This window comes from Bombina bombina, chromosome 7 (genome assembly GCF_027579735.1).
Source record: "Bombina bombina isolate aBomBom1 chromosome 7, aBomBom1.pri, whole genome shotgun sequence".
NCBI lineage: Eukaryota > Metazoa > Chordata > Amphibia > Anura > Bombinatoridae > Bombina > Bombina bombina.
In genome coordinates this window covers 472,399,816-472,425,134 of record NC_069505.1, presented here as the reverse complement: position 1 = coordinate 472,425,134, position 25,319 = coordinate 472,399,816, and the positions used below count along the sequence as shown (strand labels likewise).

At 41.7% G+C, this 25,319-nt stretch overlaps 1 protein-coding gene across 4 annotated transcripts in view; it reads left to right on the top strand.

The window, feature by feature from the left end:
* Positions 1-25,319, top strand: part of LOC128666755 (oocyte zinc finger protein XlCOF7.1-like) — a 278,254-nt gene that overhangs the window by 211,440 nt on the left and 41,495 nt on the right. The window contains exon 12 of one of the 4 annotated variants that reach the window (XM_053721525.1): positions 3,834-4,966. The exons of the other annotated variants lie outside the window; for them this stretch is intronic. Within the exon in view, the coding sequence (XP_053577500.1) occupies positions 3,834-4,450 (617 nt within the window). The 3' untranslated portion in view covers positions 4,451-4,966. Of the gene's footprint in view, positions 1-3,833; positions 4,967-25,319 lie in introns of those variants that run through there. 4 annotated transcript variants of the gene reach the window in all.

The window sequence follows — 25,319 nt, the reverse complement described above, 5'->3', positions numbered from 1 at the left end:
CTTCGCTCAGGCTTGGGCAAGAGTTGTTCTGGATCCTTGGGCACTAGAAATAGTCTCCCAAGGTTATCTTCTGGAATTCAAGGGGCCTCCCCCAAGGGGGAGGTTCCACAGGTCTCAATTGTCTTCAGACCACATAAAAAAACAGGCATTCTTACATTGTGTAGAAGACCTGTTAAAAATGGGAGTGATTCATCCTGTTCCATTAGGAGAACAAGGGATGGGGTTCTACTCCAATCTGTTCGTAGTTCCCAAAAAAGAGGGAACATTCAGACCAATCTTAGATCTCAAGATCCTAAACAAGTTTCTCAAGCTTCCATCGTTCAAAATGGAAACCATTCGAACAATTCTTCCTTCCATCCAGGAAGGTCAATTCATGACCACGGTGGATTTAAAGGATGCGTATCTACATATTCCTATCCACAAGGAACATCATCGGTTCCTAAGGTTCGCATTCCTGGACAAGCATTACCAGTTTGTGGCACTTCCGTTCGGATTAGCCACTGCTCCAAGAATTTTCATAAAGGTACTAGGGTCCCTTCTAGCGGTGCTAAGACCAAGGGGCATTGCAGTAGTACCTTACTTGGACGACATTCTGATTCAAGCGTCGTCCCTTCCTCAAGCAAAGGCTCACACGGACATTGTCCTGGCCTTTCTCAGATCTCACGGGTGGAAAGTGAACGTAGAAAAAAGTTCTCTATCTCCGTCAACAAGGGTTCCCTTCTTGGGAACAATAATAGACTCCTTAGAAATGAGGATTTTTCTGACAGAGGCCAGAAAATCAAAACTTCTAAACTCTTGTCAAATACTTCATTCTGTTCCTCTTCCTTCCATAGCGCAGTGCATGGAAGTAATAGGTTTGATGGTAGCGGCAATGGACATAGTTCCTTTTGCGCGAATTCATCTAAGACCATTACAACTGTGCATGCTCAGTCAGTGGAATGGGGACTATACAGACTTGTCTCCGACGATACAAGTAGATCAGAGGACCAGAGATTCACTCCGTTGGTGGCTGTCCCTGGACAACCTGTCACAGGGGATGAGCTTCCGCAGACCAGAGTGGGTCAATGTCACGACCGACGCCAGTCTGGTGGGCTGGGGCGCGGTCTGGGGACCCCTGAAAGCTCAGGGTCTTTGGTCTCGGGAAGAATCTCTTCTCCCGATAAATATTCTGGAACTGAGAGCGATATTCAATGCTCTCAAGGCTTGGCCTCAGCTAGCAAAGGCCAAGTTCATACGGTTTCAATCAGACAACATGACGACTGTTGCGTACATCAACCATCAGGGGGGAACAAGGGGTTCCCTGGCGATGGAAGAAGTGACCAAAATCATTCAATGGGCGGAGACTCACTCCTGCCACTTGTCTGCAATCCACATCCCAGGAGTGGAAAATTGGGAAGCGGATTTTCTGAGTCGTCAGACATTTCATCCGGGGGAGTGGGAACTCCATCCGGAAATCTTTGCCCAAATTACTCAATTGTGGGGCATTCCAGACATGGATCTGATGGCCTCTCGTCAGAACTTCAAGGTTCCTTGCTACGGGTCCAGATCCAGGGATCCCAAGGCGACTCTAGTAGATGCACTAGTAGCACCTTGGACCTTCAAACTAGCTTATGTATTCCCGCCGTTTCCTCTCATCCCCAGGCTGGTAGCCAGGATCAATCAGGAGAGGGCATCGGTGATCTTGATAGCTCCTGCGTGGCCACGCAGGACTTGGTATGCAGACCTGGTGAATATGTCATCGGCTCCACCATGGAAGCTACCTTTGAGACGAGACCTTCTTGTTCAAGGTCCGTTCGAACATCCGAATCTGGTCTCACTCCAACTGACTGCTTGGAGATTGAACGCTTGATCTTATCAAAGCGAGGGTTCTCAGATTCTGTCATTGATACTCTTGTTCAGGCCAGAAAGCCTGTAACTAGAAAAATCTACCACAAAATATGGAAAAAATATATCTGTTGGTGTGAATCTAAAGGATTCCCTTGGGACAAGATAAAAATTCCTAAGATTCTATCCTTTCTTCAAGAAGGTTTGGAGAAAGGATTATCTGCAAGTTCTTTGAAGGGACAGATTTCTGCCTTGTCTGTGTTACTTCACAAAAAGCTGGCAGCTGTGCCAGATGTTCAAGCCTTTGTTCAGGCTCTGGTTAGAATCAAGCCTGTTTACAAACCTTTGACTCCTCCTTGGAGTCTCAATTTAGTTCTTTCAGTTCTTCAGGGGGTTCCGTTTGAACCCTTACATTCCGTTGATATTAAGTTATTATCTTGGAAAGTTTTGTTTTTGGTTGCAATTTCTTCTGCTAGAAGAGTTTCAGAATTATCTGCTCTGCAGTGTTCTCCTCCTTATCTGGTGTTCCATGCAGATAAGGTGGTTTTGCGTACTAAACCTGGTTTTCTTCCGAAAGTTGTTTCTAACAAAAACATTAACCAGGAGATAGTCGTGCCTTCTTTGTGTCCGAATCCAGTTTCAAAGAAGGAACGTTTGTTGCACAATTTGGATGTAGTGCGTGCTCTAAAATTCTATTTAGATGCTACAAAGGATTTTAGACAAACATCTTCCTTGTTTGTTGTTTATTCTGGTAAAAGGAGAGGTCAAAAAGCAACTTCTACCTCTCTCTCTTTTTGGCTTAAAAGCATCATCAGATTGGCTTACGAGACTGCCGGACGGCAGCCTCCTGAAAGAATCACAGCTCATTCCACTAGGGCTGTGGCTTCCACATGGGCCTTCAAGAACGAGGCTTCTGTTGATCAGATATGTAAGGCAGCGACTTGGTCTTCACTGCACACTTTTACTAAATTTTGCAAGTTTGATACTTTTGCTTCTTCTGAGGCTATTTTTGGGAGAAAGGTTTTGCAAGCCGTGGTGCCTTCCATCTAGGTGACCTGATTTGCTCCCTCCCTTCATCCGTGTCCTAAAGCTTTGGTATTGGTTCCCACAAGTAAGGATGACGCCGTGGACCGGACACACCTATGTTGGAGAAAACAGAATTTATGTTTACCTGATAAATTACTTTCTCCAACGGTGTGTCCGGTCCACGGCCCGCCCTGGTTTTTTTAATCAGGTCTGATAATTTATTTTCTTTAACTACAGTCACCACGGTATCATATGGTTTCTCCTATGCAAATATTCCTCCTTTACGTCGGTCGAATGACTGGGGAAGGCGGAGCCTAGGAGGGATCATGTGACCAGCTTTGCTGGGCTCTTTGCCATTTCCTGTTGGGGAAGAGAATATCCCACAAGTAAGGATGACGCCGTGGACCGGACACACCGTTGGAGAAAGTAATTTATCAGGTAAACATAAATTCTGTTTTTTTTTCTTTTTCTACTCCTCTCTCTGACACGTCTAGCAAAGCTGACCATGAGCTCCAACACTGACTTAGACCCTTAAGGGAACCTAAATCTTAAACCCTACCTAATACAATATAATTCTATATAAATATAGAATCTTGAAACGAAGCAGCTATTTTACTACCAAGCTTGTAAGCCGTACAACTCAGTTACGTATCCTAATGTTTACAATATGATGTTTTTTTTCTCGTTTTAATGTTAACTGCTGTAATTGTACAATCTTTTGCTTCAATAAAAAGATGATTTATTAAAAAAAATACAACATAATTCACTTTGTAACTGACAAATGTGAAGGCTGAGGAGACCTTAAACTATTCTCTAATGTCCAGTAAACTCCCCTTATGCCTTAGCATGGAGCCAGGGGAGAGGTGTAGGGTCATAGCTGGTCTTCACCCTTATAGTAGATGCTAATACAGAACAGCTAAAATGTCCTCAAGATAAAATAATTGTCATTAATATATAACATTACTCCTATTTCCTTTCAACAGGTGAATTCATAAGCTCTAATAATCCTAGTCGTGGTCAGTGTACAGATACTTCTTTCAATCTTCTTCAAAATCAAGGAAGCCACGTAGGAAACGTGTGTTCTGAATGTGGGAAATGTTTTACAAGGAAATCACAATTTATTAGCCATCTGAAAGTTCATACAGGAGAAAAAACATTTTCATGTTCTTACTGTGGGAAATTTTTTACCTGGAAATCGTCTCTTATTGATCATCTGAAAATTCATACAGGAGAGAAAGCATTTTCATGTTCTTATTGTGGGAAATGCTTTACTTTGAAAGGACATCTTATTAGGCATCAGAAAATTCATACAGGGGAGAAAGGATTTTCGTGTTCTGAATGTGGGAAATGTTTTACTCAGAAAACTACCCTTAATAATCACCAGAAAACTCATACTGGAGAGAAAGCATATTTATGTTCTGACTGTGGGAAATCATTTACTCAGAAATCAACTCTTCTTAGTCATCAGAAAATACATACAGGAGAGAAGCCATTTTCTTGTTCTGAATGTGGTAAATGTTTTACTTGGAAACCGCAACTTACTAGTCATCAGAAAATTCATATGAAAAAAAATCAGGGAAATCAGAACTTAACCTTTTAAGTTTAGAGGGTGACACATAGTCGTCATCCACACAATGTCAATAGTGCTGATGATGACTACATGCCATCCTCTGGGTGGACACGCTTTTCAAGGCCCTCTCTGGACTTCAAGCAGTTATGAGATGTCCCAACATGTTTGTCATCCCTGTGGGCCTTATATGGATTTGAATAGACAATTGATCATGTGGCCTAAATAAAATGTGCATTTATTTGAGTAGAAGTTCATGGCAAGAAGCCCCTATGTGCAGATAAGTTTTATATAAATATACTCAAAGGCCCCTGCTGTAGGATAGTTTAGGGCATTATTAAGAGTTGGTTTAATGCTTAGTAATGTACGGGAGATGCAGAGATTACTTAGTGTGCCGCCATCTCACTCGAGCACCGATTCTGCTTCCTCTCATATTTATGTTTATGCAATTTGTATATATACATCCAAGTTTTGTATGTTTTGATTTAATACACTATAATTTTCATTCTTATAATTGATATTAATAAATATAACATACTTTTGATCTTCTCTGGGTCATATGCTGCTTTATTTTAGTGCTATCTTTTTTGTTTTGTGTCCTGTATCTTATGAAGTAACTACGCTTACACTTTATAGGAAATAAGGGCATACTTCATAAGCCTGTGGTTCTTATCTTCCATTAAAGTCAAAAGTGTCGGGTAATCAGACGTGTCTTTGTGATATTACATCATACGGTGTCAGTTAAAGGGACAGGTTACTCAAAAATTTTCTCCCTTTTAATTTGTTCCCAATGATCCACTTTACCTGCTGGAGTGTATTAAATGTTTACAAGTATTTCCATTACACTTATATAGGCATTTGAAATAGTTTATTTAGCCTTTGGTATCCCCACCTATTCTGAAAGTTTTTGTCCTTAAGGCCAAGCTGTGTAAACAGAGCCATCAGAAGAAATTACACTTCCAGTGGGGCATAGAAGAGATACGGTAATAAAATGTTAATTTTCCATTGTTCTTTCAGTATTGGTGATTGGTTTACGGACAGATATAAGATAATGAAGCAAGTATATGTACACAATGTGATAGTTATGAGATCTGATTATACCTACACGCTCAACCTATTTTATTAGATTGTGGCCTCAAAACACATAACCAGCTAATTCATATACACAAATTAACCTTAAAAAGCAAATCGCATACATTTTATCCCCTGCAGCTGGTAAAAAAGTAATTGGAAACACATTAAGGGAAAAACTATTTTTTAGTATACTGCCCCTTTAACCAAAAATGTCTTCATGATATCACATCATACTGTGTTGTGTAATCAGGCGTCTTCGTGATATCATATCATAGTGTGTTAGTTAACCAAGCATGTCTTCATGATATTACATCATACCGTGTTGGGTAATCAGGTGTGTCTTCATGATATTACATCATACTGTGGTGGGTAATCAGGCATGTCTTCATTATATCACATCATACTGTGGTGGGTAATCAGGCGAGTCTTCATGATATCACATTATACTGTGTTGGGTAATCAGGCTTGTCTTCATGATATCACATCATACTGTGTTGGGTAATCAGGCTTGTCTTCATGATATCACATCATACAGAGTTATGTATTCAGGTGTCTTCATGATAGCATATTATACAGTATTGGGTAATCAGGCTTGTCTTCATGCTATCACATCAAACTGCGTTGGGTAATCAGACGTGTCTTCATGATATCACATCATACTGTGTTTGGTAATCAAACGTGTCTTCATGATATCACATCATACTGTATTGGGTACTCAGGCTTGTCTTCATGATATCACATCATACTGTGTTAAGTAATCAGGCGTCTTGATATCATATCCTACTATGTTGGGTAATAAGGCATGTCTTTATAATATCGCATCATACTGTGTTAGGTAATCAGGCGTCTTCATGATATATCATACTGTGTTGGGTAATAAGGCATGTCTTTATGATATCACATCATACTGTGGTGGGTAATCAGGCGTCTTTATGATATTATACTGTGTTGGGTAATAAGGCATGTCTTCATGATATTATATCATACTGTGTTGGGTAATCAGGTGAGTCTTCAATGCGCCTGTATTTGTAGATAATAAAGGAACTGAATACTAGGTGAGTGTATGTTTGTGACATGCCTGAGGAAACAGGTCACATGTTAGTGTATGAGTGTGTATGTCTGATGTGTCTGGGGGATTCAGGGCACAGACGAGTATGTATGTCTGATGTGTCTGGGGGTTGTAGTTCACAGGTGAGTGTTCATGTCTAATGAGTTTGAGGAACACACAGTATAGGTGAGTGTAAGTGTGTGAGGTGCCTAATGGATGCAGGGCACAGGCGAATATGTATTTCTGATGTGTCTGGGGGTTGCAGGGCACAGGTGAGTGTTCATGTCTGATGAGTTTGAGGAACACACGGTAGGTGTGTGAGGTGTCTGATGGATGCAGGGTACAGGCGAGTGTGTATGATGTGACTGGGGGATGCAGGGCACAGCGAGTGTGTATGTCTGATGTGTCTGGGGGATGCAGGGCACAGATGAGTGTGTATGATGTGTCAAATATCAGAAATGTGCTCACAGAAAAATGTACTTTTGAAGTGGGTGTCAGGGCACGCTGGGTATTTGAATTTTAGTGCTATATCAAAAAAGTAAGTTATAGCGCATCTTCATTACTATTGATGAATTAAACTCCATCTAAAATATCACTAACATTCCAGATATGTTTTTATATAGGGGAGAGTTTACCATCACTTTAATTAAACCGCAAAAGAATAGGTACGACTATTGTAATGTTTGGAATCTATAGTGTCTGTAATATGAATAAGCAGCACTTTATCCATTTCCAAAAGGGTCTGCTAGAAATATTAAAGGGACAGTTAAGTCCAAATTTTTTTTTCATGATTTAAATAGGGCATGCAATTTTAAACAACTTCCCAATTTACTTTTATCACCGATTTTGCTTTGTTTTCTTGGTATTCTTAGTTGAAAGCTAAACCTAGGAGGTTCATATGCTAATTTCCTAGACCTTGAAGACTGCCTCTAATCTGAATGCATTTTGACCACTAAAGGGCGTTAGTTCATGTGTTTCATATAGATAACATTGAGCTCATGCATGTGAAGTGACCTAGGAGTGAGCACTGATTGGCTAAAATGCAAGTCTGTCAAAAGAACTGAAATAAGGGAGCAGTTAGCAGAAGCTTAGATACAAGGTAATCACAGAGGTAAAATGTGTATTATTATAACTGTGTTGGTTATGCAAAACTGGAGAATGGGTAATACAGGGATTATCTATCTTTTTAAACAACAAAAATTCTGGTGTTGACTGTCCCTTTAAGTGCAAGATAAAAATCGTAAAGGTGCTACTATTAGTTATATTAGTTCCAAATACTAATAGAGTATCAAAATAGTCGTGTGGTGCTCTGATATATGTTGCATTGTAGCAATTAGCACACTAGTCAATTATTTGCAAGGGTTAGTTCTCAAACATTGTTACATGAGATTGGCAACTAAGAATGTTAATATTATTGTCAGCTCACCCATATTGTAACAGTTGACACTATTCTCATTTGCTGGGACACCGTAAAACGAAAGAAGAACTGTATAATCGTGCTGTTTAGCAGAACATACGACCGTCTATATGGTGGTGAATTCAATGTAATCAAAGCTATGTGCAGCAGTTAGTTATTAATCATGCAAATGTATATTCTCAATTAAATCTGTTTGTATACACTTATACTAGCTACTGTAGCGACTTCCAAAAATTCAATCAGTACTTTGCTGAAACGGCGCTCGCATCATGCCATAGGAGTACGCTCAGACTAATATTAAAATAAAGGACCCATTAATTCCTCTTAATCCACTGATTCGTTTAGTCTGAAGGCTTTATCAAGGGCGGACCGCGGCTGCTCCTACTGGGTTAAACAAGGCAGACGTCTGATGATGTCACTTCTTGTTCCAACATCATGTTAAAACCCAATTGGTTGAAACTGCAATGTCTATAATATTCTGCTCCTTATTAGAATATGTAGGCTAAAATTAGTCCATAATGTATAGACAGACTGTAAATTTAAATATAGATAGTCCAACAAAATTAAGTATCAGTAGGTCTACAATAGGTCTACAATAAATTGTTAAAGGGATATTTAACCCAATTGTTTTCTTTAATGATTCAGATAGAGCAGCAATTATAAGAAACTTCCCAATTTACTCCTATTATCAATTTTCTTTGTTCTCTTGCTATCTTTATTTGAAAAGCAGTACTTTAAGCTTACCAGCACCTGGGTAGCGCTTTCTGATTGGTGTAGCCAATGTAGCCACCAATCAGCAAGTGCTACCCAGCGTTCTGAACCATTTTTAAATAAAGATAGCAAGAGAATGAAGGAAAATTGATAGTAGAGTGTAAATTAGAAAGTTGTGCAAAATGGCATGCTCTGAATGATGAAAATTGGGTTTAATATCCCTTTAATAAGATAGTCTCAATGTCATTAGCATGGCAAATAATACTTTAAGAGACATAAAACTCAAAATTATAGTTTCATGATTCAGATAGAACATGCAATTTTAAACCACTTTCCAATATACTTCTATTATTAGATTTTCCTCATTCTCTTGTTATCCTTTGTTGGAAATCAGGAAGATAAGCTCAGGAGTGTGCACGTGTCTGCTTTACTAAATGGCAGCAGTCTTGCAACAATGTTATACATTAGCAAGAGCACTAGATGGCAGCAGTTTTACAACAATGTTATACATTAGCAGAAGCACTAGATGGCAGCAGTTTTATAACAATGTTATACATTAGCAAGAGCACTAGATGGCAGCAGTTTTACAACAATGTTATGCATTAGCAGAAGCACTAGATGGCAGCAGTTTTACAACAATGTTATACATTAGCAAGAGCACTAGATGATAGCAGTTTTACAACAATGTTATACATTAGCAAGAGCATTAGATGGCAGCAGTTTTATGACAATGGTATACATTAGCAAGAATACTAGATGGCAGCAGTTTTATAACAATGTTATACATTAGCAAGAGCACTAGATGGCAGCACTATTTCCTGTCATATAGTGCTCCAGACATGTGCACGCTACCTATCTAGATATCTATTCAACTAAGAATAACAAGAGAACAAAGCAAATTTTATAAAAGACATAAACTGGAACCTAAAAAACTGAAGAAAAATATGTATCGTTGTTAACTGAATTAAATAGTGCTAATATGATCCTAAACATATATAACAAATTGAGGCCGACTTATCAAGGTCCAAATGGCCCTGAATACCCCTGTTTCCGTGTGAGCCTTTCGGAAACAGGAGTTTAGAATCAGCTGTCTTAAGAATGCCTCTGAGGCTGCGGACATCAATCTGCCAGATTGCATATGATCGGGTTTATTGACACCCCCTGCTAGTGTCCGATTGGCCGCAAATCTGCAGGGGGCGGCATTGCACAAGCAGTTCACTAGAACTGCTGTGCAATGTTAAATCCCGACAACGTATGCTGTCGGCATTCAGCGATGTTTGGCGGACATGATACACTACAGCGTATCATGTCCCCCAGACATTGATAAATCGGCCCCATAGTCTCTATGGTAAAATTAAACCTCCTACGCAATCCTGAGATGTTTATTTTGCCTAACATGGTAGAATTTATTATTCCTGTATTGTTATGCAATTGAAGATCCTATACATTGGAATGACCAGTAGACTTTAAGGGACAGTCAAGTCAAAATTAAACTTTCATGATTCAGATAGGGCATGCAATTTTAAACAACTTTCCAATTTACTTTTATCATCAAATTAGCTTTGTTCTCTTGGTATTCTTTATTGAAAGCTCAAGCTAGGTAGGCTCACATGCAACTTTCTAAGCCCTTGAATGCTGCCTCTTATCTCAGTGCATTTTGACAGTTTTTTCACAGCTGTTGTCAACTTGACAGAATTGGAAGTTCGGAAAAATTGCCATTTTCAATATACATTTGTTCAATTAGTTTAATCATGACATGTTTAAGGGGCTAAGGCCAACGTTCAGTGTACATATGTGATCTGCCTGGGCGACATGGCGACATGGCACAGGCAAGTGTAAGAGTGGGATTGTAAGTTTGTAACGTGGCTGAGCAGAAAATGGGTTGTTGCCATATTGGTCCCACAGAGAATGTTCCTGCACCCTGAGACCGGACTGGGTACACATCCTAAGTCACTGTAAAACCCACTGCCCTGTGCTTAAACTGTTTGGCACCATATGCTAATTTCACAGTTTTGCTTGTAAATATTACCGTGTGCTTGCTCGAGAGTGCCAGGTTTTCTGTGTGTTGTGTTCATAATTTCTTTTTAAAGACACAATGAGTCCACGGATTTCATCCTTACTTGTGGGATTACGCCTCCTGGTCAGCAGGAGGAGGCAAAGAGCACCACAGCAGAGCTGTATATATAGCTCCCCCTTCCCTCCCACCCCAGTCATTCTCTTTGCCTAAGTTAGTGATAGGAAGAGGTAAAGTAAGGTGTTAGATTAGATTCTTCAATCAAGAGTTTTTTATTTTTGAAGTAGTGCCAGAGAGTGCTGCTTTGTTCTAGGGTGTAGCCGTAGTCCATATCAGTCTCTACAGAAGAGCATTTGGTGGCTTTAAAGGCATGGGAACTTGTGGGATATAATTCTCACTGCGCCTCCTATATTTTGTTGCTGCCCTATCCGGGAAAAAATCTGAGGGATATTACTCAGTGTTTTTCTTGTAATCCTCAGGTCCATGTGAGGAGTTGGACTTCACACGCCTGGGAGCTACCTTTGCTGTTGGCAGATTGTGAGGTAAGTGCCATTTTTTATTTCTGGGCTTAGAAGAAAGAAAAGAACTCAGAAGAAGTTGGCCACTCACATTGTAAATGGGAAGCCCTCAGTGACAGATATGGGCTCTTTATTCAGGTATAAATTCTCCTTTCATGGGGGGCTATACCAGACCGCACATGTACTTCAAATGTCACACACTCTCTCTGCAGTTATATAATAACAAACATGCCGACCGGGAGGTTATAATATTGCATTGCCACTGTTGAGCTTACTTAGGCTCTTTCGTTTAACATGCTATTTGTATTGAGACCTCATCTCCCGGCGGTTACACTAATATCATGCCGCCCGGGAGATGACTGTGCTGATATTTCTCTAGGCGGGTATAATTGCACACTTTTGCCTTTACCTATCGATTAGTATTAGATAGTTCTCCCGGCGGTTAAATAAACAAAGCATGCCGACCGGGAGATGACTGTGCGGCTATTTCCCTATGTGGGGGTAATTGAGTGCTTTTACATTTAACTGTTTGTATCAGTCAGTCTCTGGGGCACTCTATCACATCTCCTAGCGGTTCCATAAAGGACATGCTGACCGGGAGATGACTGTATGGTTAAGTCTGCAAATGCCCACGAAGGGCGGTCCTTGGGGAGACGCCATTTACATAGCGCGCCTTTTTTATCTCCTGGCGGTTAAATAAATCTATATGCCGATCGAGAGATAACTGTTATGTCGATGCCACGAAGGGCAGTCCTTGGGGGGACGCCATTTACATGGCGCGCTCCTTTTCATCTCCCGGTGGTTCAATAAATCTACAAGCTGCCCGGGAGATATCGTATGTCAACACCCACGAGGGGTGGTCCTTGGGAGTGTAACACGCCTGTTTCCCTTCTCTCTATGGATCAGAATTGCAGGGTCCAAAGAGATATGGGGTTTTAACATGTTATAGGCGTAATTGGGACCGTAGCCTATTTTTTCCCTGTTGCGGTGGGGTTCCGGTTTAGAGAACATACTGTTCAGAGGGAGATAGTTTTTTCTGTAAGGGCACCTTAGCAGTTTCCTACTGAGGGGTAGTGATAAATTGCAAGATTATTTACGCTGTTTTGCCCTATTTACAGCAGTTAATAAAAAGGGAAAATGTTATCCTTTTTAAAATTTAAAGTGATAGTAACCTTTTTTGCTTTTATTAAAAAGTTGAGGAATTCTTTGAGAATTCTTGGTCCTGTTTGAATCAGAAATGGTCAAAGAGGCTATGCAGAGTTGTTGCACAATGTTTACACCAACTCACTATTCCTCATGTATGTGGAGAATTTAGTCCTTAGGGATGGTCCTTTTTTTTCTGAAAACCACATTGCCAAAGAGGATGTTGTTCAGAGGTTTATTTACTATGTTTAAGATACACATTTTTCTCCTTAGGAGTCACAAATTTTATTGTCCTCACATGCAGTGCCCTGCGCTTCCTTTATGACTCGTTTGAGTTACTTTTGAGACTTCGCTATTCTCCTGTGTTCTGATGCGTTGTCCGCTTCCCCAATATTGCAGGGAAAGCATTAGAGGGAGATCAGAAATTCAGCAAGAGAGGTTTCTAACACAGTGTAATTACTCTTGTTGATGCTGAAGTTGTATCTTTTAAGTTTTAGCCTCGTTTCCTCCGTCTGTTACTCAAGGAGTTTTTGGCCACATTGGACTCCTCAACCATAGTTTTTATTAAAAAAAAAAAAAAAAAGATTTTGTACTTCAGAGCAGCAACTTGAGACCCTTATGGGTGATTAGATGTAGTCTCAATTACCCCGTACATTCATTCACAATTTTTAGCTATTCCTTACAAGGGGCAGACCTTGTTTGGACCTGGCCTGTCTGAGATTATCTCTGCTATCACGGGAGGTAAGGATCCCCTTCCTCCTCAGGATACGGGTAAAGGACGACAGAGTAATTTCATTCCTTTGAAGCCTTCAAGAGTAATTATTCTTCTACTGCCTCCAAACAGGAATGGACTAAACCTGCATGGAGGTCCTCTCAATCTGGGAATAAGGCCAAAAAGCCTGCTGTTGAATCAAGGACAGCATGAAGCGCATGCTCCTGATCCAGGTCCAGATCTTGTAGGGGGCAGACTTCCTTCTTCGTTCAGGCTTGGGTTCGAGAGGTTCAGGATCCCTGGGCAATAGAGACGGTGTCCCAGGGATACAGGTTTCTGTTTTTAGGATTGTCTGCAGGCCAGACACAAAGAGAGGCGTTCTTACTCTGCGTAAGAGACCTTTTCATCCTGGGAGTGATCATTTCTGTTCCGGTGCAAGAACAGGGTTTGGGATTTTATTCCAATTTATCATGGTTCCCAAAAAGAGGGACTTTCCAGCCAATTTTAGATCTCCAGAGTCTCATCAACTTTTTTAAGAGTACCGTCCTTCTAGATGGAAGCTATCATTCCATTCTTCGATTGATCCAAAAGGGTTAATTTATGTTTTTAAGGGTGCGTTCATTCAGGTGTCATTCACAACACACTTCCAGTTCGTGGCTTTTATTTTTGGTCTTGCTTCAGCTCTCAGAGTTTTCACAAGGGCTCTGGAAGCACTGTTGGCAGTGCTCTGGTTATGTGGCATTGCAGTGGCGTACTATCTGGACAACATTTTTAGTCCAGGCGCCGTCTTTACAGCTGGTAGGATTTCACACGGATTTGGTGTTATCCTTCCCGTGGTCTTACTGGTGGACGATAATTTTGGATTCCATATCAGTTCGATTTTGCTAATGGAATGTCAGGAAATCAAAGCTTATCGATACTTGTTTAGTCGTTCAGTCCATTTCTCGGCTTTCAGTGACCCAGTGCAAGGAGGTAACCGTGCTGATGGTGGCGGCAATATATATCATCCTGTTTGCTCGGTTCCATCTCAGACCTCAGCAGTTTATCATGCTCAGGTAATGGATCTGAGATTTTACAAATTTGTCTCCTCGAATACTACTGGAGCACTAGACAAGGGATTATCTTCAATGGTGGTTGTCTCTGGTTCCAAGGGAACTTGTTTTCACAGACCGTCTTGGGTTTTTGTTTCAAAAGACGCCAGCCTTCTACGATGGGGAGCAGTCTGGGACCACCTATGGGCTTAGGGGGTTTGGACTCAGCCAGAGTCTTATCTGTTTATAAACATTCGGGAGCTGGGAACAATCTACCATGTTCTTTTGATCTGGCCTCAGTAGCCTCAGTCCAGTTTATCAGGTTCTAGTTGATCAATATGATGTCAGTGGCTTCCATCAAGGAGGAACGAACGAGGTGTTCCTTGTCGTTGACAGCGATAGCCGAGTTTATTCGGTGGGCGGAGGCCCATTCTTTTCATCTGTCAGCAATCCTTATTCCAGGGGTGGACAACTGGGAGACGAATTTTATGAGTAGACAGACTTTTCGTCCGGGAGAGTGGGAACTCCATCCGGAGGTGTTTCCAACCTGATTCTCAATTGGGGTCGGCCGGAGTTGTATCTCATGGCATCCCGTTAGAATACCAAACTCTCGAGATACGGGTCGAGGTTCAGGGATACCCAGGCAGAACTGACAGATGCTCTGGCGGTTCCTTGGTCTTTTAATCTTGCATACCTTTTTTCTCTGTTTGCGCTTCTTCCTTGAGTCGTTGTCAGAATCACACACGAGAGGGCATCAGTGATCCTCCTTGTTCCTACGTGTCCTCGCAGGATTTGGTATGCAGATCTGGTGGGCATGTCATCCCTACCACCTGGGAGACTTCTATTGAGGAAGGACCTTCTCATTCAAGGGCCCTTTCTTCACCTAAATCTAGTTTCTCTGAATCTGACTACTTGGTTGAACGCTTAATCCTATCCAAGCAATGGTTTTTCTGATTCGGTCATAGAGACCATATTCCAGGTTCGTACACCTGTGACTAGAAAATGTTTCCATGTGATGTGCCATAAATATCTTTATTGGTATGAATCCAGGAGCTACTCATGATGTAGAGTTAGGATTCCCAGGTTTTTTTCTCCAAGAAGGATTGGAGAAGGGTTTCTCAGCAAGTTCCCTAAAGGGTTCAGATCTTTGCCCTGTCTATTTTGTTACACAAACGTCTGGCAGATGTCCCAGACTTTCGATCCTTTTGTCAGGCTTTGGTTGGAATCAGGCCTGTGTTTCAACCAATTACTCCTTCAGGGAGTCTGAATTTAGTTCTTAAAGTTCTTCACGGGGTTCCGTTTGAGCTTATGCAGTCCTTTAGATATTAAGTTGTTATCTTGGACGGTTTTATTTCTTGTTGCCATTTTTCAGCTCGAAGAGTGTCTGAACTTTCGGCATTGCATTACTTTTTCCTTACCTTATTTTTGCTTTGGATAAGGTAGTTATGCGTAGTAAACTAGGGTTTCTTCCTACGGTTGTTTTCAACAGGAACATTAATTAGGAGATTGTTGTTCCTTTCTTGTGTCCTTATCCTTTTTTTCAAAAGGAATGTCCTTTGCACAATTTGGACGTGGTCCGTGCTTTGAAATTTTATTTACAAGTGACTAAGGACTTTCGTCTGTCGTCTTCTCTGTTTGTCGTTTTCTCTGGAATACGTAATGGTCAGAAAGCTACGGCTTTCTCTCTTTCTTTTGGTTGATGAGTTTCATCCATTTTGCATATGTGACTGCTGGACAGCAGCCTCCTGAACGAGTTACAGTTCATTCCACTTGGACTGTTGCTTCCTCATGGATATTCATAAATGTGGCTTCTGTAGAACTGATTTGCAAGGCTGTAGCTTGGTCCTTTCAACGCTTTTTCTAAAATTGTATTTCTCTTGTAAGGTGTATCCAGTCCACCGGTTCATCCATTACTTGTGGGATATTCTCCTTCCCTACTGGAAGTTGCAAGAGGACACCCACAGCAGAGCTGTCTATATAGCTCCTCCCCTAACCCCCACCTCCAGTCATTCTCTTGCAACTATCGACAAGATAGGAAGTATCAAGAGATATGTGGTGACTTAGTGTAGTTTTACCTTCAATCAAGAGTTTGTTATTTTTAAACGGTACCGGCGTTGTACTGTTTTACTCTCAGGCAGAAATTATAAGAAGAATTCTGCCTGGAGGTTTGATGATCTTAGCGGTTTGTAACTAAGGTCCATTGCTGTTCTCACACATAACTGAAGAGTATGGGGGAACGGTCTGCAGATTACCTGCTTTGAGGTATGTTCAGTATTTTTATTTCTAGAGAGATGATAAGTTCTAGAAAATGCTGACAGAGCCTTGTGTATTTGAGGTAAGCTAGATGCAGTGATTTAACAACGACTGGGATCATGCTTACAAAACAGGGTAATACTCATGTTAAAGGGACACTGAACCCAAATTTTTTCTATTGTGATTCAGATTCAGCATGCAATTTTAAGCAACTTTCTAATTTACTCCTATTATCAAATTATTTTCAATCTCTTGGTATCTTTATTTGAAATGCAAGAATGTAAGTTTAGATGCCGGCCCATTTTTGGTGAACAAACTGGGTTGTTCGTTCTGATTGGTGGATAAATTCACCTACCAATAAACAAGTGCTTTCCATGGTTCTGAACCAAAAAAATAGCTTAGATGCCTTCTTTTTCAAATAAAGAAAGCAAGAGAAAAAGAGAAATTGATAATAGGAGTAAATTAGAAAGATGTTTAAAATTGCCTGCTCTATCTGAATCACAAAATAATTTTTTTTTGGGTTCAGTGTCCCGTTAATACTCATATTACTTAGTGACAAAACGTTTTACATGTTTCATAAATAGGACGTTTTTTCTCTGAGGGAGATAAGTCTTTATTTGGGGCCTAGTTTTCCACATGGCTAGTTAGATACTCCTAGGAGTATTTTCTTAAGGCCCCTCTGACATCCAGTACATGGTGGGAGGGGCCTATTTTCGCGCTCTAGATGCGCAGTTTTCCTTCAGACTGAGACATCCAGCTTCCCTAGAGGAGTCCTCTGGCATCTGAGGACCATTACACAGGGTTTATTTCTGCACAAAATTGTATTTGAGGGCAGGTAGGAGCCTCAGCAGAGCTGTGGCAAGGTGCTCAACTGTCTTTTAACGTTTTTTAAATCCGGTTTGGGGCCTAAGGGGTTAATCATCCATTTGCAAGTGGGTGCAATGTTGCTTTAGTCCCTTACACACACTGTACAAATTTCAAAGACTTTACTATATTTTTGCACTGTTTTGCAGTTTAAGTGCTAGTTTTTTTCTTTTAAAGGCACAGTAACGTTTTTGTTTAATTGCTGTTCTACCTTTATTAAAGTGTTTTCCAAGCTTGCTTGTCTCATTACTAGTCTGTTAAACATGTCTGACATAGAAGAAACTCCTTGTTCAATATGTTTGGAAGCCATTGTGGAACACCCTCTTAGAATGTGTACCAAATGTGCTGAAATTTCTATAAACTATAAAGACCATATTATGGCGCTTAAAGATTTATCTCCAAAGGATTCTCTGACTGAAAAAAGGGAGATTATGCCTTCTAGCTCTCCCCATGTGTCAGAACCTATAACTCCCGCTCAAGTGACGCCAAGTACATCTAGCGCGTCTAATTCTTTTACCTTACAGGACATGGCAGGACATGGCGGCAGTTATGAATGCTACCCTCTCAGAAGTATTGTCCAAACTGCCAGGGTTACAAGGAAAGCGAGACAGCTCTGGGGCTAGAACTAATACAGAGCTTTCTGACGCTTTAATACCTGTGTCCGATATACCCTCACAATACTCAGAAGCCGAGGCAGGTGAGCTTCTATCTGTGGGTGACATTTCAGACTCAGGGAAGGCGTTGCTTCAGTCTGATTCTGAAATGACAGCATTTAAATTTAAGCTTGAACACCTCCGCTTATTGCTTAGGGAGGTTTTAGCGACTCTGGACGACTGTGAACCCATTGCAGTTCTAGAGAAATTGTGTAAGATGGACAAATACTTTGCAGTGCCTGTTTACACTGATGTTTTTCCAGTCCCTAAGAGGTTTTCGGAAATTATTACTAAGGAATGGGATAGACCAGGTGTGCCGTTCTCTCCCCCTCCTGCTTTTAAAAAGATGTTTCCCATAGATGCCGCCATATGGGACTCGTGGCAGACGGTCCCTAAGGTGGAGGGAGCAGTCTCTACCCTAGCTAAGCATACAACTATCCCCGTCGAAGACAGTTGTGCTTTCCTAGATCCTATGGACAAAAAATTGGAGGGTCTCCTTAAGAAATTTTTTATACATCAAGGTTTTATTCTCCAGCCTCTTGCATGCATTGCCCCAGTTACTGCTGCAGCGGCTTTTTGGTTTGAGTCTCTTGAGGAGGCTCTACAGGTGGAGACCCCGTTAGATGATATTTTAGACAGGATTAAAGCTCTTAAGTTGGCTAATTCCTTTATTTCTGATGCCGTTTTTCATTTAACCAAGCTAACGGCTAAGAATTCAGGTTTTGCCATTCTGGCGCGTAGGGCGCTATGGCTTAAGTCCTGGTCAGCAACAGTTACTTCAAAGTCTAAGCTTCTTAACATCCCCTTCAAGGGACAGACCCTATTCGGGCCTGGCCTGAAGGAGATCATCTATGACATTACAGGAGGAAAAGGTCACGCCCTTCCTCAGGATAGGTCCAATAAGTTAAGGACCAAACAGAATAATTTTCGTTCCTTTCGAAACTTCAAGAGTGGCGCAGCTTCAGCTTCCTCTAATACAAAACAAGAGGGAAATTTCGCCCAATCCAAACCAGTATGGAGACTTAACCAGGCTTGGAACAAGGGGAAGCAGGCCAAAAAACCTGCTGCTGCAACTAAGACAGCATCAAGGCGTAGCCCCCGATCCGGGACCGGATCTAGTCGGGGGCAGACTTTCCCTCTTCGCCCAGGCTTGGGCAAGAGACGTCCAGGATCCCTGGGTACTAGAGATTGTTTCCCAGGGATATCTTCTGGAATTCAAAGGTTCATCTCCAAAGGGGAGATTTCATCTCTCACAACTATCTGCAAACCAGATAAAGAGAGAGGCATTCTTACGTTTTGTTCAAGACCTACTGGTTATGGGAGTGATCCACCTAGTTCCAAGGGAGGAACAGGGTCAGGGTTTCTATTCAAACTTTTTTATAATTCCCAAAAAAGAGGGAACTTTCAGACCAATCTTGGATCTCAAGATCCTAAACAAATTTCTCAGGGTCCCATCCTTCAAGATGGAGACAATCCGAACCATCCTCCCTATGATCCAGGAGGGTCAATATATGTCACACAGGAATCTAGAATTACAGACATGTACTAGTGAGAATTTGGACCACAATGGCTGAGATCAATATATAAATGGTAGATGTAGGAAAATATACTGGATACTGCAGAGTGCCACTGAAGAAGTGGAGCAGTAACCGTGTATCACAAGGCTAGAATTAATGTAAAGGGATTTCAGGCTACTTAACACTATAGCTGCCACCTGTGCTACGAATGAGCACCAAAATAAATGCAGGAGGGAGAAATATTGCCATGTAATCCCTATCAGCGTAAAGTGCAAGGTAATAGTGGTTGATTAACAGACAAGAATGCACAGAAATCTTAGAACAAATTATGCTTAGATAAGCCTTTAATATCTAAGACCTGCAGTAATAAGTAAACTGCTGAGTAACACAGGGATTTGGCTGTTGTATACTGAGAGTTAGTAGTAAGAAGTAATGTCACATAAAACTTAGAGCTGAACAACGTGGGAGAACTGCACATACTAGGCAAACCTTGAGAGCGTAGGGCAGGTTAATAGTAAGCTTACATTTGTGAAGTAATACAAAATTGGTGTTGCATTAAGCACTTACTATAGGCCTGGAAGAGTTGAGCCGTGTCTGGTTGCAGCGCTGGTATCCGGAGGTGAGAGCAGCTGGCGGGTGACGTCACCGCGGTGAGAGGCGATTGGGCGGTGTGCGTCTCAGCTGTTTGTGCGATCGAAGTGAAGCTTGAAATGATGTTTAGCGGAGGCTTCGAAATAGACACACCAGTGAGTGAAACAGTCAGGACTCAGTACTTGTAGATTGTTAGAACTGGAAGCAGTAATTAGGATAGCGGTCTTAGGTAATCTCAGATGCTGTAAGCAAATTTCAGCAGCAGGAAGTGAACAGCGTTCACAATGACATGTCTAGGTAATCAAAGGCAGAAACACTTCAATACTAAGCGAAGTAGGTAGGGCCTAGGTCAGCTATATATAGGGTGGAGTTAAGGATGCATAGAGAATCCTTAAAGGCACAGTAAGAAAATGTAGTTAAATGTAGAGTAGGATAGTAGTCCTGACAATATATGACTACCGTGGACTTAAAGGATGCTTATCTCCACATTCCGATTCACAGAGATCATCATCAGTTCCTAAGGTTTGCCTTCCTAGACAGGCATTACCAGTTTGTGGCTCTTCCCTTTGGGATAGCCACGGCCCCAAGAATCTTTACGAAGGTTCTAGGGTCTCTTCTGGCGGTTCTAAGGCAACGGGGCATAGCGGTGGCTCCTTACCTAGACGACATTCTAATCCAGGCGTCGACTTTTAAAATCGCTAAGTCCCATACGGACATTGTTCTGTCCTTTCTGAGGTCTCACGGGTGGAAAGTGAACAGAGAAAAGAGTTCTCTCTCTCCTCTCACAAGAGTTTCCTTCCTAGGAACTCTGATAGATTCAGTAGAAATGAAAATTTTTCTGACAGAGGTCAGGATATCAAAGCTTCTAACTTCCTGCCGTGCTCTTCATTACACCTCTCAGCCGTCAGTGGCTCAGTGTATGGAAATGATCGGCCTAATGATAGCGGCAATGGACATAGTTCCGTTTGCCCGTCTACATCTCAGACCACTGCAACTTTGCATGCTCAATCAGTGGAATGGGGACTACACAGATTTGTCTCCTCTGTTAAATATGGATCAAGAGACCAGGGATTCTCTTCTCTGGTGGTTATCTCGGGTCCATCTGTCCAGGGGAATGAATTTCCGCAGGCCAGAGTGGACTATAGTGACGACAGATGCCAGCCTTCTGGGCTGGGGTGCAGTCTGGAATTCCCTAAAGGCTCAGGGTTCGTGGACTCAGGAGGAAGCCCTCCTTCCGATAAATATTCTGGAACTAAGAGCGATATTCAATGCTCTTCATGCTTGGCCTCAACTAGCTGCGGCCAGGTTCATCAGATTTCTGTCGGACAATATCACGACTGTAGCCTATATCAACCATCAGGGGGGAACAAGGAGTCCCCTGGCAATGTTGGAGGTTTCAAAGATAATTCTATGGGCAGAGGCTCACTCTTGCCATCTCTCAGCTATCTATATCCCAGGAGTAGAGAACTGGGAGGCGGACTTTCTAAGTCGGCAGACTTTTCATCCGGGGGAGTGGGAGCTCCATCCGGAGGTATTTGCCCAGCTGAATCAACTATGGGGCAAACCAGAACTGGATCTGATGGCGTCTCGTCAGAACGCCAAGCTTCCTTGTTACGGGTCCAGGTCAAGGGATCCCCAGGCAACGCTGATAGATGCTCTAGCAGTGCCCTGGTCCTTCAGCCTGGCTTATGTGTTTCCACCATTTCCTCTCCTCCCTCGTCTGATTGCCAAGATCAAGCAGGAGAGAGCTTCTGTGATTTTGATAGCACCTGCGTGGCCACGCAGGACTTGGTATGCAGATCTGGTGGACATGTCATCCTTTCCACCATGGACTCTGCCGCTGAGGCAGGATCTTCTACTCCAAGGTCCAGTCAAACATCCAAATCTAATTTCTCTGCGTCTGACTGCTTGGAGATTGAACGGTTGATTTTATCAAAACGTGGTTTCTCCGAGTCGGTCATTGATACCTTGATTCAGGCTCGAAAGCCTGTCACCTGGAAAATATATCATAAAATATGGTGTAAATATCTTCATTGGTATGAATCCAAGGGTTACTCATGGAGTAAGGTCAGGATTCCTTGGATTTTATCTTTTCTCCAAGAAGGATTGGAAAAGGGATTATCAGCTAGTTCCTTAAAGGGACAGATTTCTGCTCTGTCTATTCTTTTGCACAAGCGTCTGGCAGATGTTCCAGACGTTCAGGCGTTTTGTCAGGCTTTAGTTAGAATCAAGCCTGTGTTTAAACCTGTTGCTCCGCCATGGAGTTTAAATTTAGTTCTTAAAGTTCTTCAAGGGGTTCTGTTTGAACCTTTGCATTCCATAGATATCAAGCTTTTATCTTGGAAAGTTCTGTTCTTAGTAGCTATCTCTTCGGCTCGAAGAGTTTCAGAGTTATCTGCCTTACAGTGGGATTCCCCTTATCTGATCTTCTATGCAGATAAGGTAGTTTTGCGTACCAAACCTGGGTTTCTTCCTAAGGTAGTATCTAATAAGAATATCAATCAGGAAATTGTTGTTCCGTCACTGTGTCCTAATCCTTCTTCAAAGAAGGAACGTCTGTTAAACAATCTTGACGTGGTTCATGCTTTAAAGTTTTATTTACAAGCTACTAAGGATTTTCGTCAAACATCTGCATTGTTTGTTGTCTACTCTGGAAGGAGGAGAGGCCAAAAGGCTTCGGCAACTTCTCTTTCTTTTTGGCTGAGAAGCATAATCCGGTTAGCTTATGAGACTGCTGGCCAGCAGCCTCCTGAAAGAATTACAGCTCATTCTACTAGAGCGGTAGCTTCCATATGGGCTTTTAAAAATGAGGCCTCTGTTGAACAGATTTGTAAGGCGGCGACTTGGTCTTCGCTTCATACTTTTTCTAAATTTTACAAATTTGATACTTTTGCTTCTTCGGAGGCTATTTTTGGGAGAAAGGTATTACAGGCAGTGGTGCCTTCCGTTTAAGTTCCTGCCTTGTCCCTCCCTTCATCCGTGTCCTAAAGCTTTGTTATTGGTATTCCACAAGTAATGGATGAACCCGTGGACTGGATACACCTTACAAGAGAAAACAAAATGTAGGCTTACCTGATAAATTTCTTTCTCTTGTGGTGTATCCAGTCCACGGCCCGCCCTGTCTGTCACTTTAAGGTAGGTGTTTTTATTTTTAAAACTACAGTCACCACTGCACCCTATAGTTTCTCCTTTTTCTTACTTGTCTTTGGTCGAATGACTGGAGGTGGGGGTTAGGGGAGGAGCTATATAGACAGCTCTGCTGTGGGTGTCCTTTTGCAACTTCCTGTTGGGAAGGAGAATATCCCACAAGTAATGGATGAACCCGTGGACTGGATACACCACAAGAGAAAGAAATTTATCAGGTAAGCATGAATTTTGTTTTTGATACCTTTGCCTCAGCTGAGGTTGTTTTTGAGAGAAAGGTTATTCAAGCAGTGGTGCCTTTCGTTTAGGTTTCCTGTCTTGTCCCTCCCTTTTCATCCGTGTACTCTAGCTTTGGTATTGTATCCCACAAGTAAGGATGAAATCCGTGGACTCATCGTGTCTTTAAAAAGAAAAGAAAATTTATGCTTACCTGATTAATTTGTTTCTTTTTAGACACGATGAGTCCACGGCCCGCCCTGTTCTCTGAGACAGGTTATTAATTTTTATAAACTTCAGACACCTCTGCACCTTGGCTTTTCCTTTCTCTTCCTAACTTCGGTCGAATGACTGGAGTGGGAGGGAAGGGAGGAGCTATATATACAGCTCTGCTGTGGTGCTCTTTGCCTCCTCCTGCTGACCAGGAGGCATAATCCCACAAGGATGAAACCCATGGACTCATCGCATCTAAAAAGAAACAAATTTATCAGGTAAGCATAAATTATTTTTTTTTAGTAATTTTCCCTTTGGGCTTGCCACCCAGGCCGGTCCTGGGTAAACTGTCTTAGTTGCGGGAAACTGTACAGCGGTCTGTAAATATTCAGGGCTGTGGGTTTTACTGTGATTTAGGATGTGTACCCAGTCCAGTCTGAGCAGGGCTGGAATAGGAATTCAGACCAACTGTGGAAATGTTGGAAGATCAGCCCCAGTCCTCCAGCCCTGCTTTCACCCCCCCCCCCACCTTGCCTAGGGCCACTTTTATGCTGCCACAGGCCCCCATACCCTCGTCAGAAGTGGAGCAGCCTTTAAGAAATGCATGTGCACAAGGCTTCCTCTGTGATCTCCCTGACCAAGTATGTGGCCCAACATTGACAAAAGTCCCCGGTAACCCAGCAGGCCAATGTGGCACAGAGTCTGAGAGTGCAATCCTTTTCTGTGTTTTGTATGTGTTTAGGGAAATTACAAAGGCCTTTGACACCGTGGTTGGTTCTCAGTATGTTGAAAACATACATTCTCTGGCTGCTTCAGGTTAGGGTCCCAGGAGAGACCTTGATATGGTCCTGGACTTAAACGGAAAGAATATTCATTCTCAAAAATTTCTACTACAAATAAAACTCTAACTATATTATTTCTTAAAGGGATAGTAAAGTCCATATTAAACTTTCATGACTTAGATAGGCCATGTCATTTTAAACAACTTTCTAATTTACTTTTATCATCAAATTTGCTTTGTTCTCTTGGTATTCTTAGTTGAAAGCTAAACCTAGGTAGGCTCATATGCTATTTTATAAGTCATTGAAGGCCGTCTCTTATTTGAATGCATCCAACAGTTTTTCACAGCTAGAGGGCATTAGTTAATGTGTATAAATAACATTGTGCTCACGTACGTGGAGTTATTTAAGTCAACATTAATTGCCTGAAATGCAAGTCTGTCAAAAGATCTGTGATAAGGAGGCAGTCTGCAGAAGCTTAGATACAAGGTAATTACAGAGGTATAAAGTATTTCTTTCATGTAATTGGCAAGAGTCCATGAGCTAGTGATGTATGGGATATACAATCCTACCAGGAGGGGCAAAGTTTCCCAAACCTCAAAATGCCTATAAATACACCCCTCACCACACTCACAATTCAGTTTTACAAACTTTGCCTCCTATGGAGGTGGTGAAGTAAGTTTGTGCTAAGATTTCTACGTTGATATGCGCTTCTCAGCATTGTTGAAGCCCGATTCCTCTCAGAGTACAGCGAATGTCAGAGGGACGTGAAGGGAGTATCACTTATTGAATACGATGATTTCCCTAACAGGGGTCTTTTTCATAGGTTCTCTGTTATCGGTCGTAGAGATTCATCTCCTACCTCCCTTTTCAGATCAACAATATACTCTCAATTAACCATTACCTCTACTGATAACAGGTTCATGTATTTCCTTCTGCAGACTATCAGTTTCATATTTGGGGAAAATAACATTTTAAGACATTTTTTTCTTACCTGGGGTTTA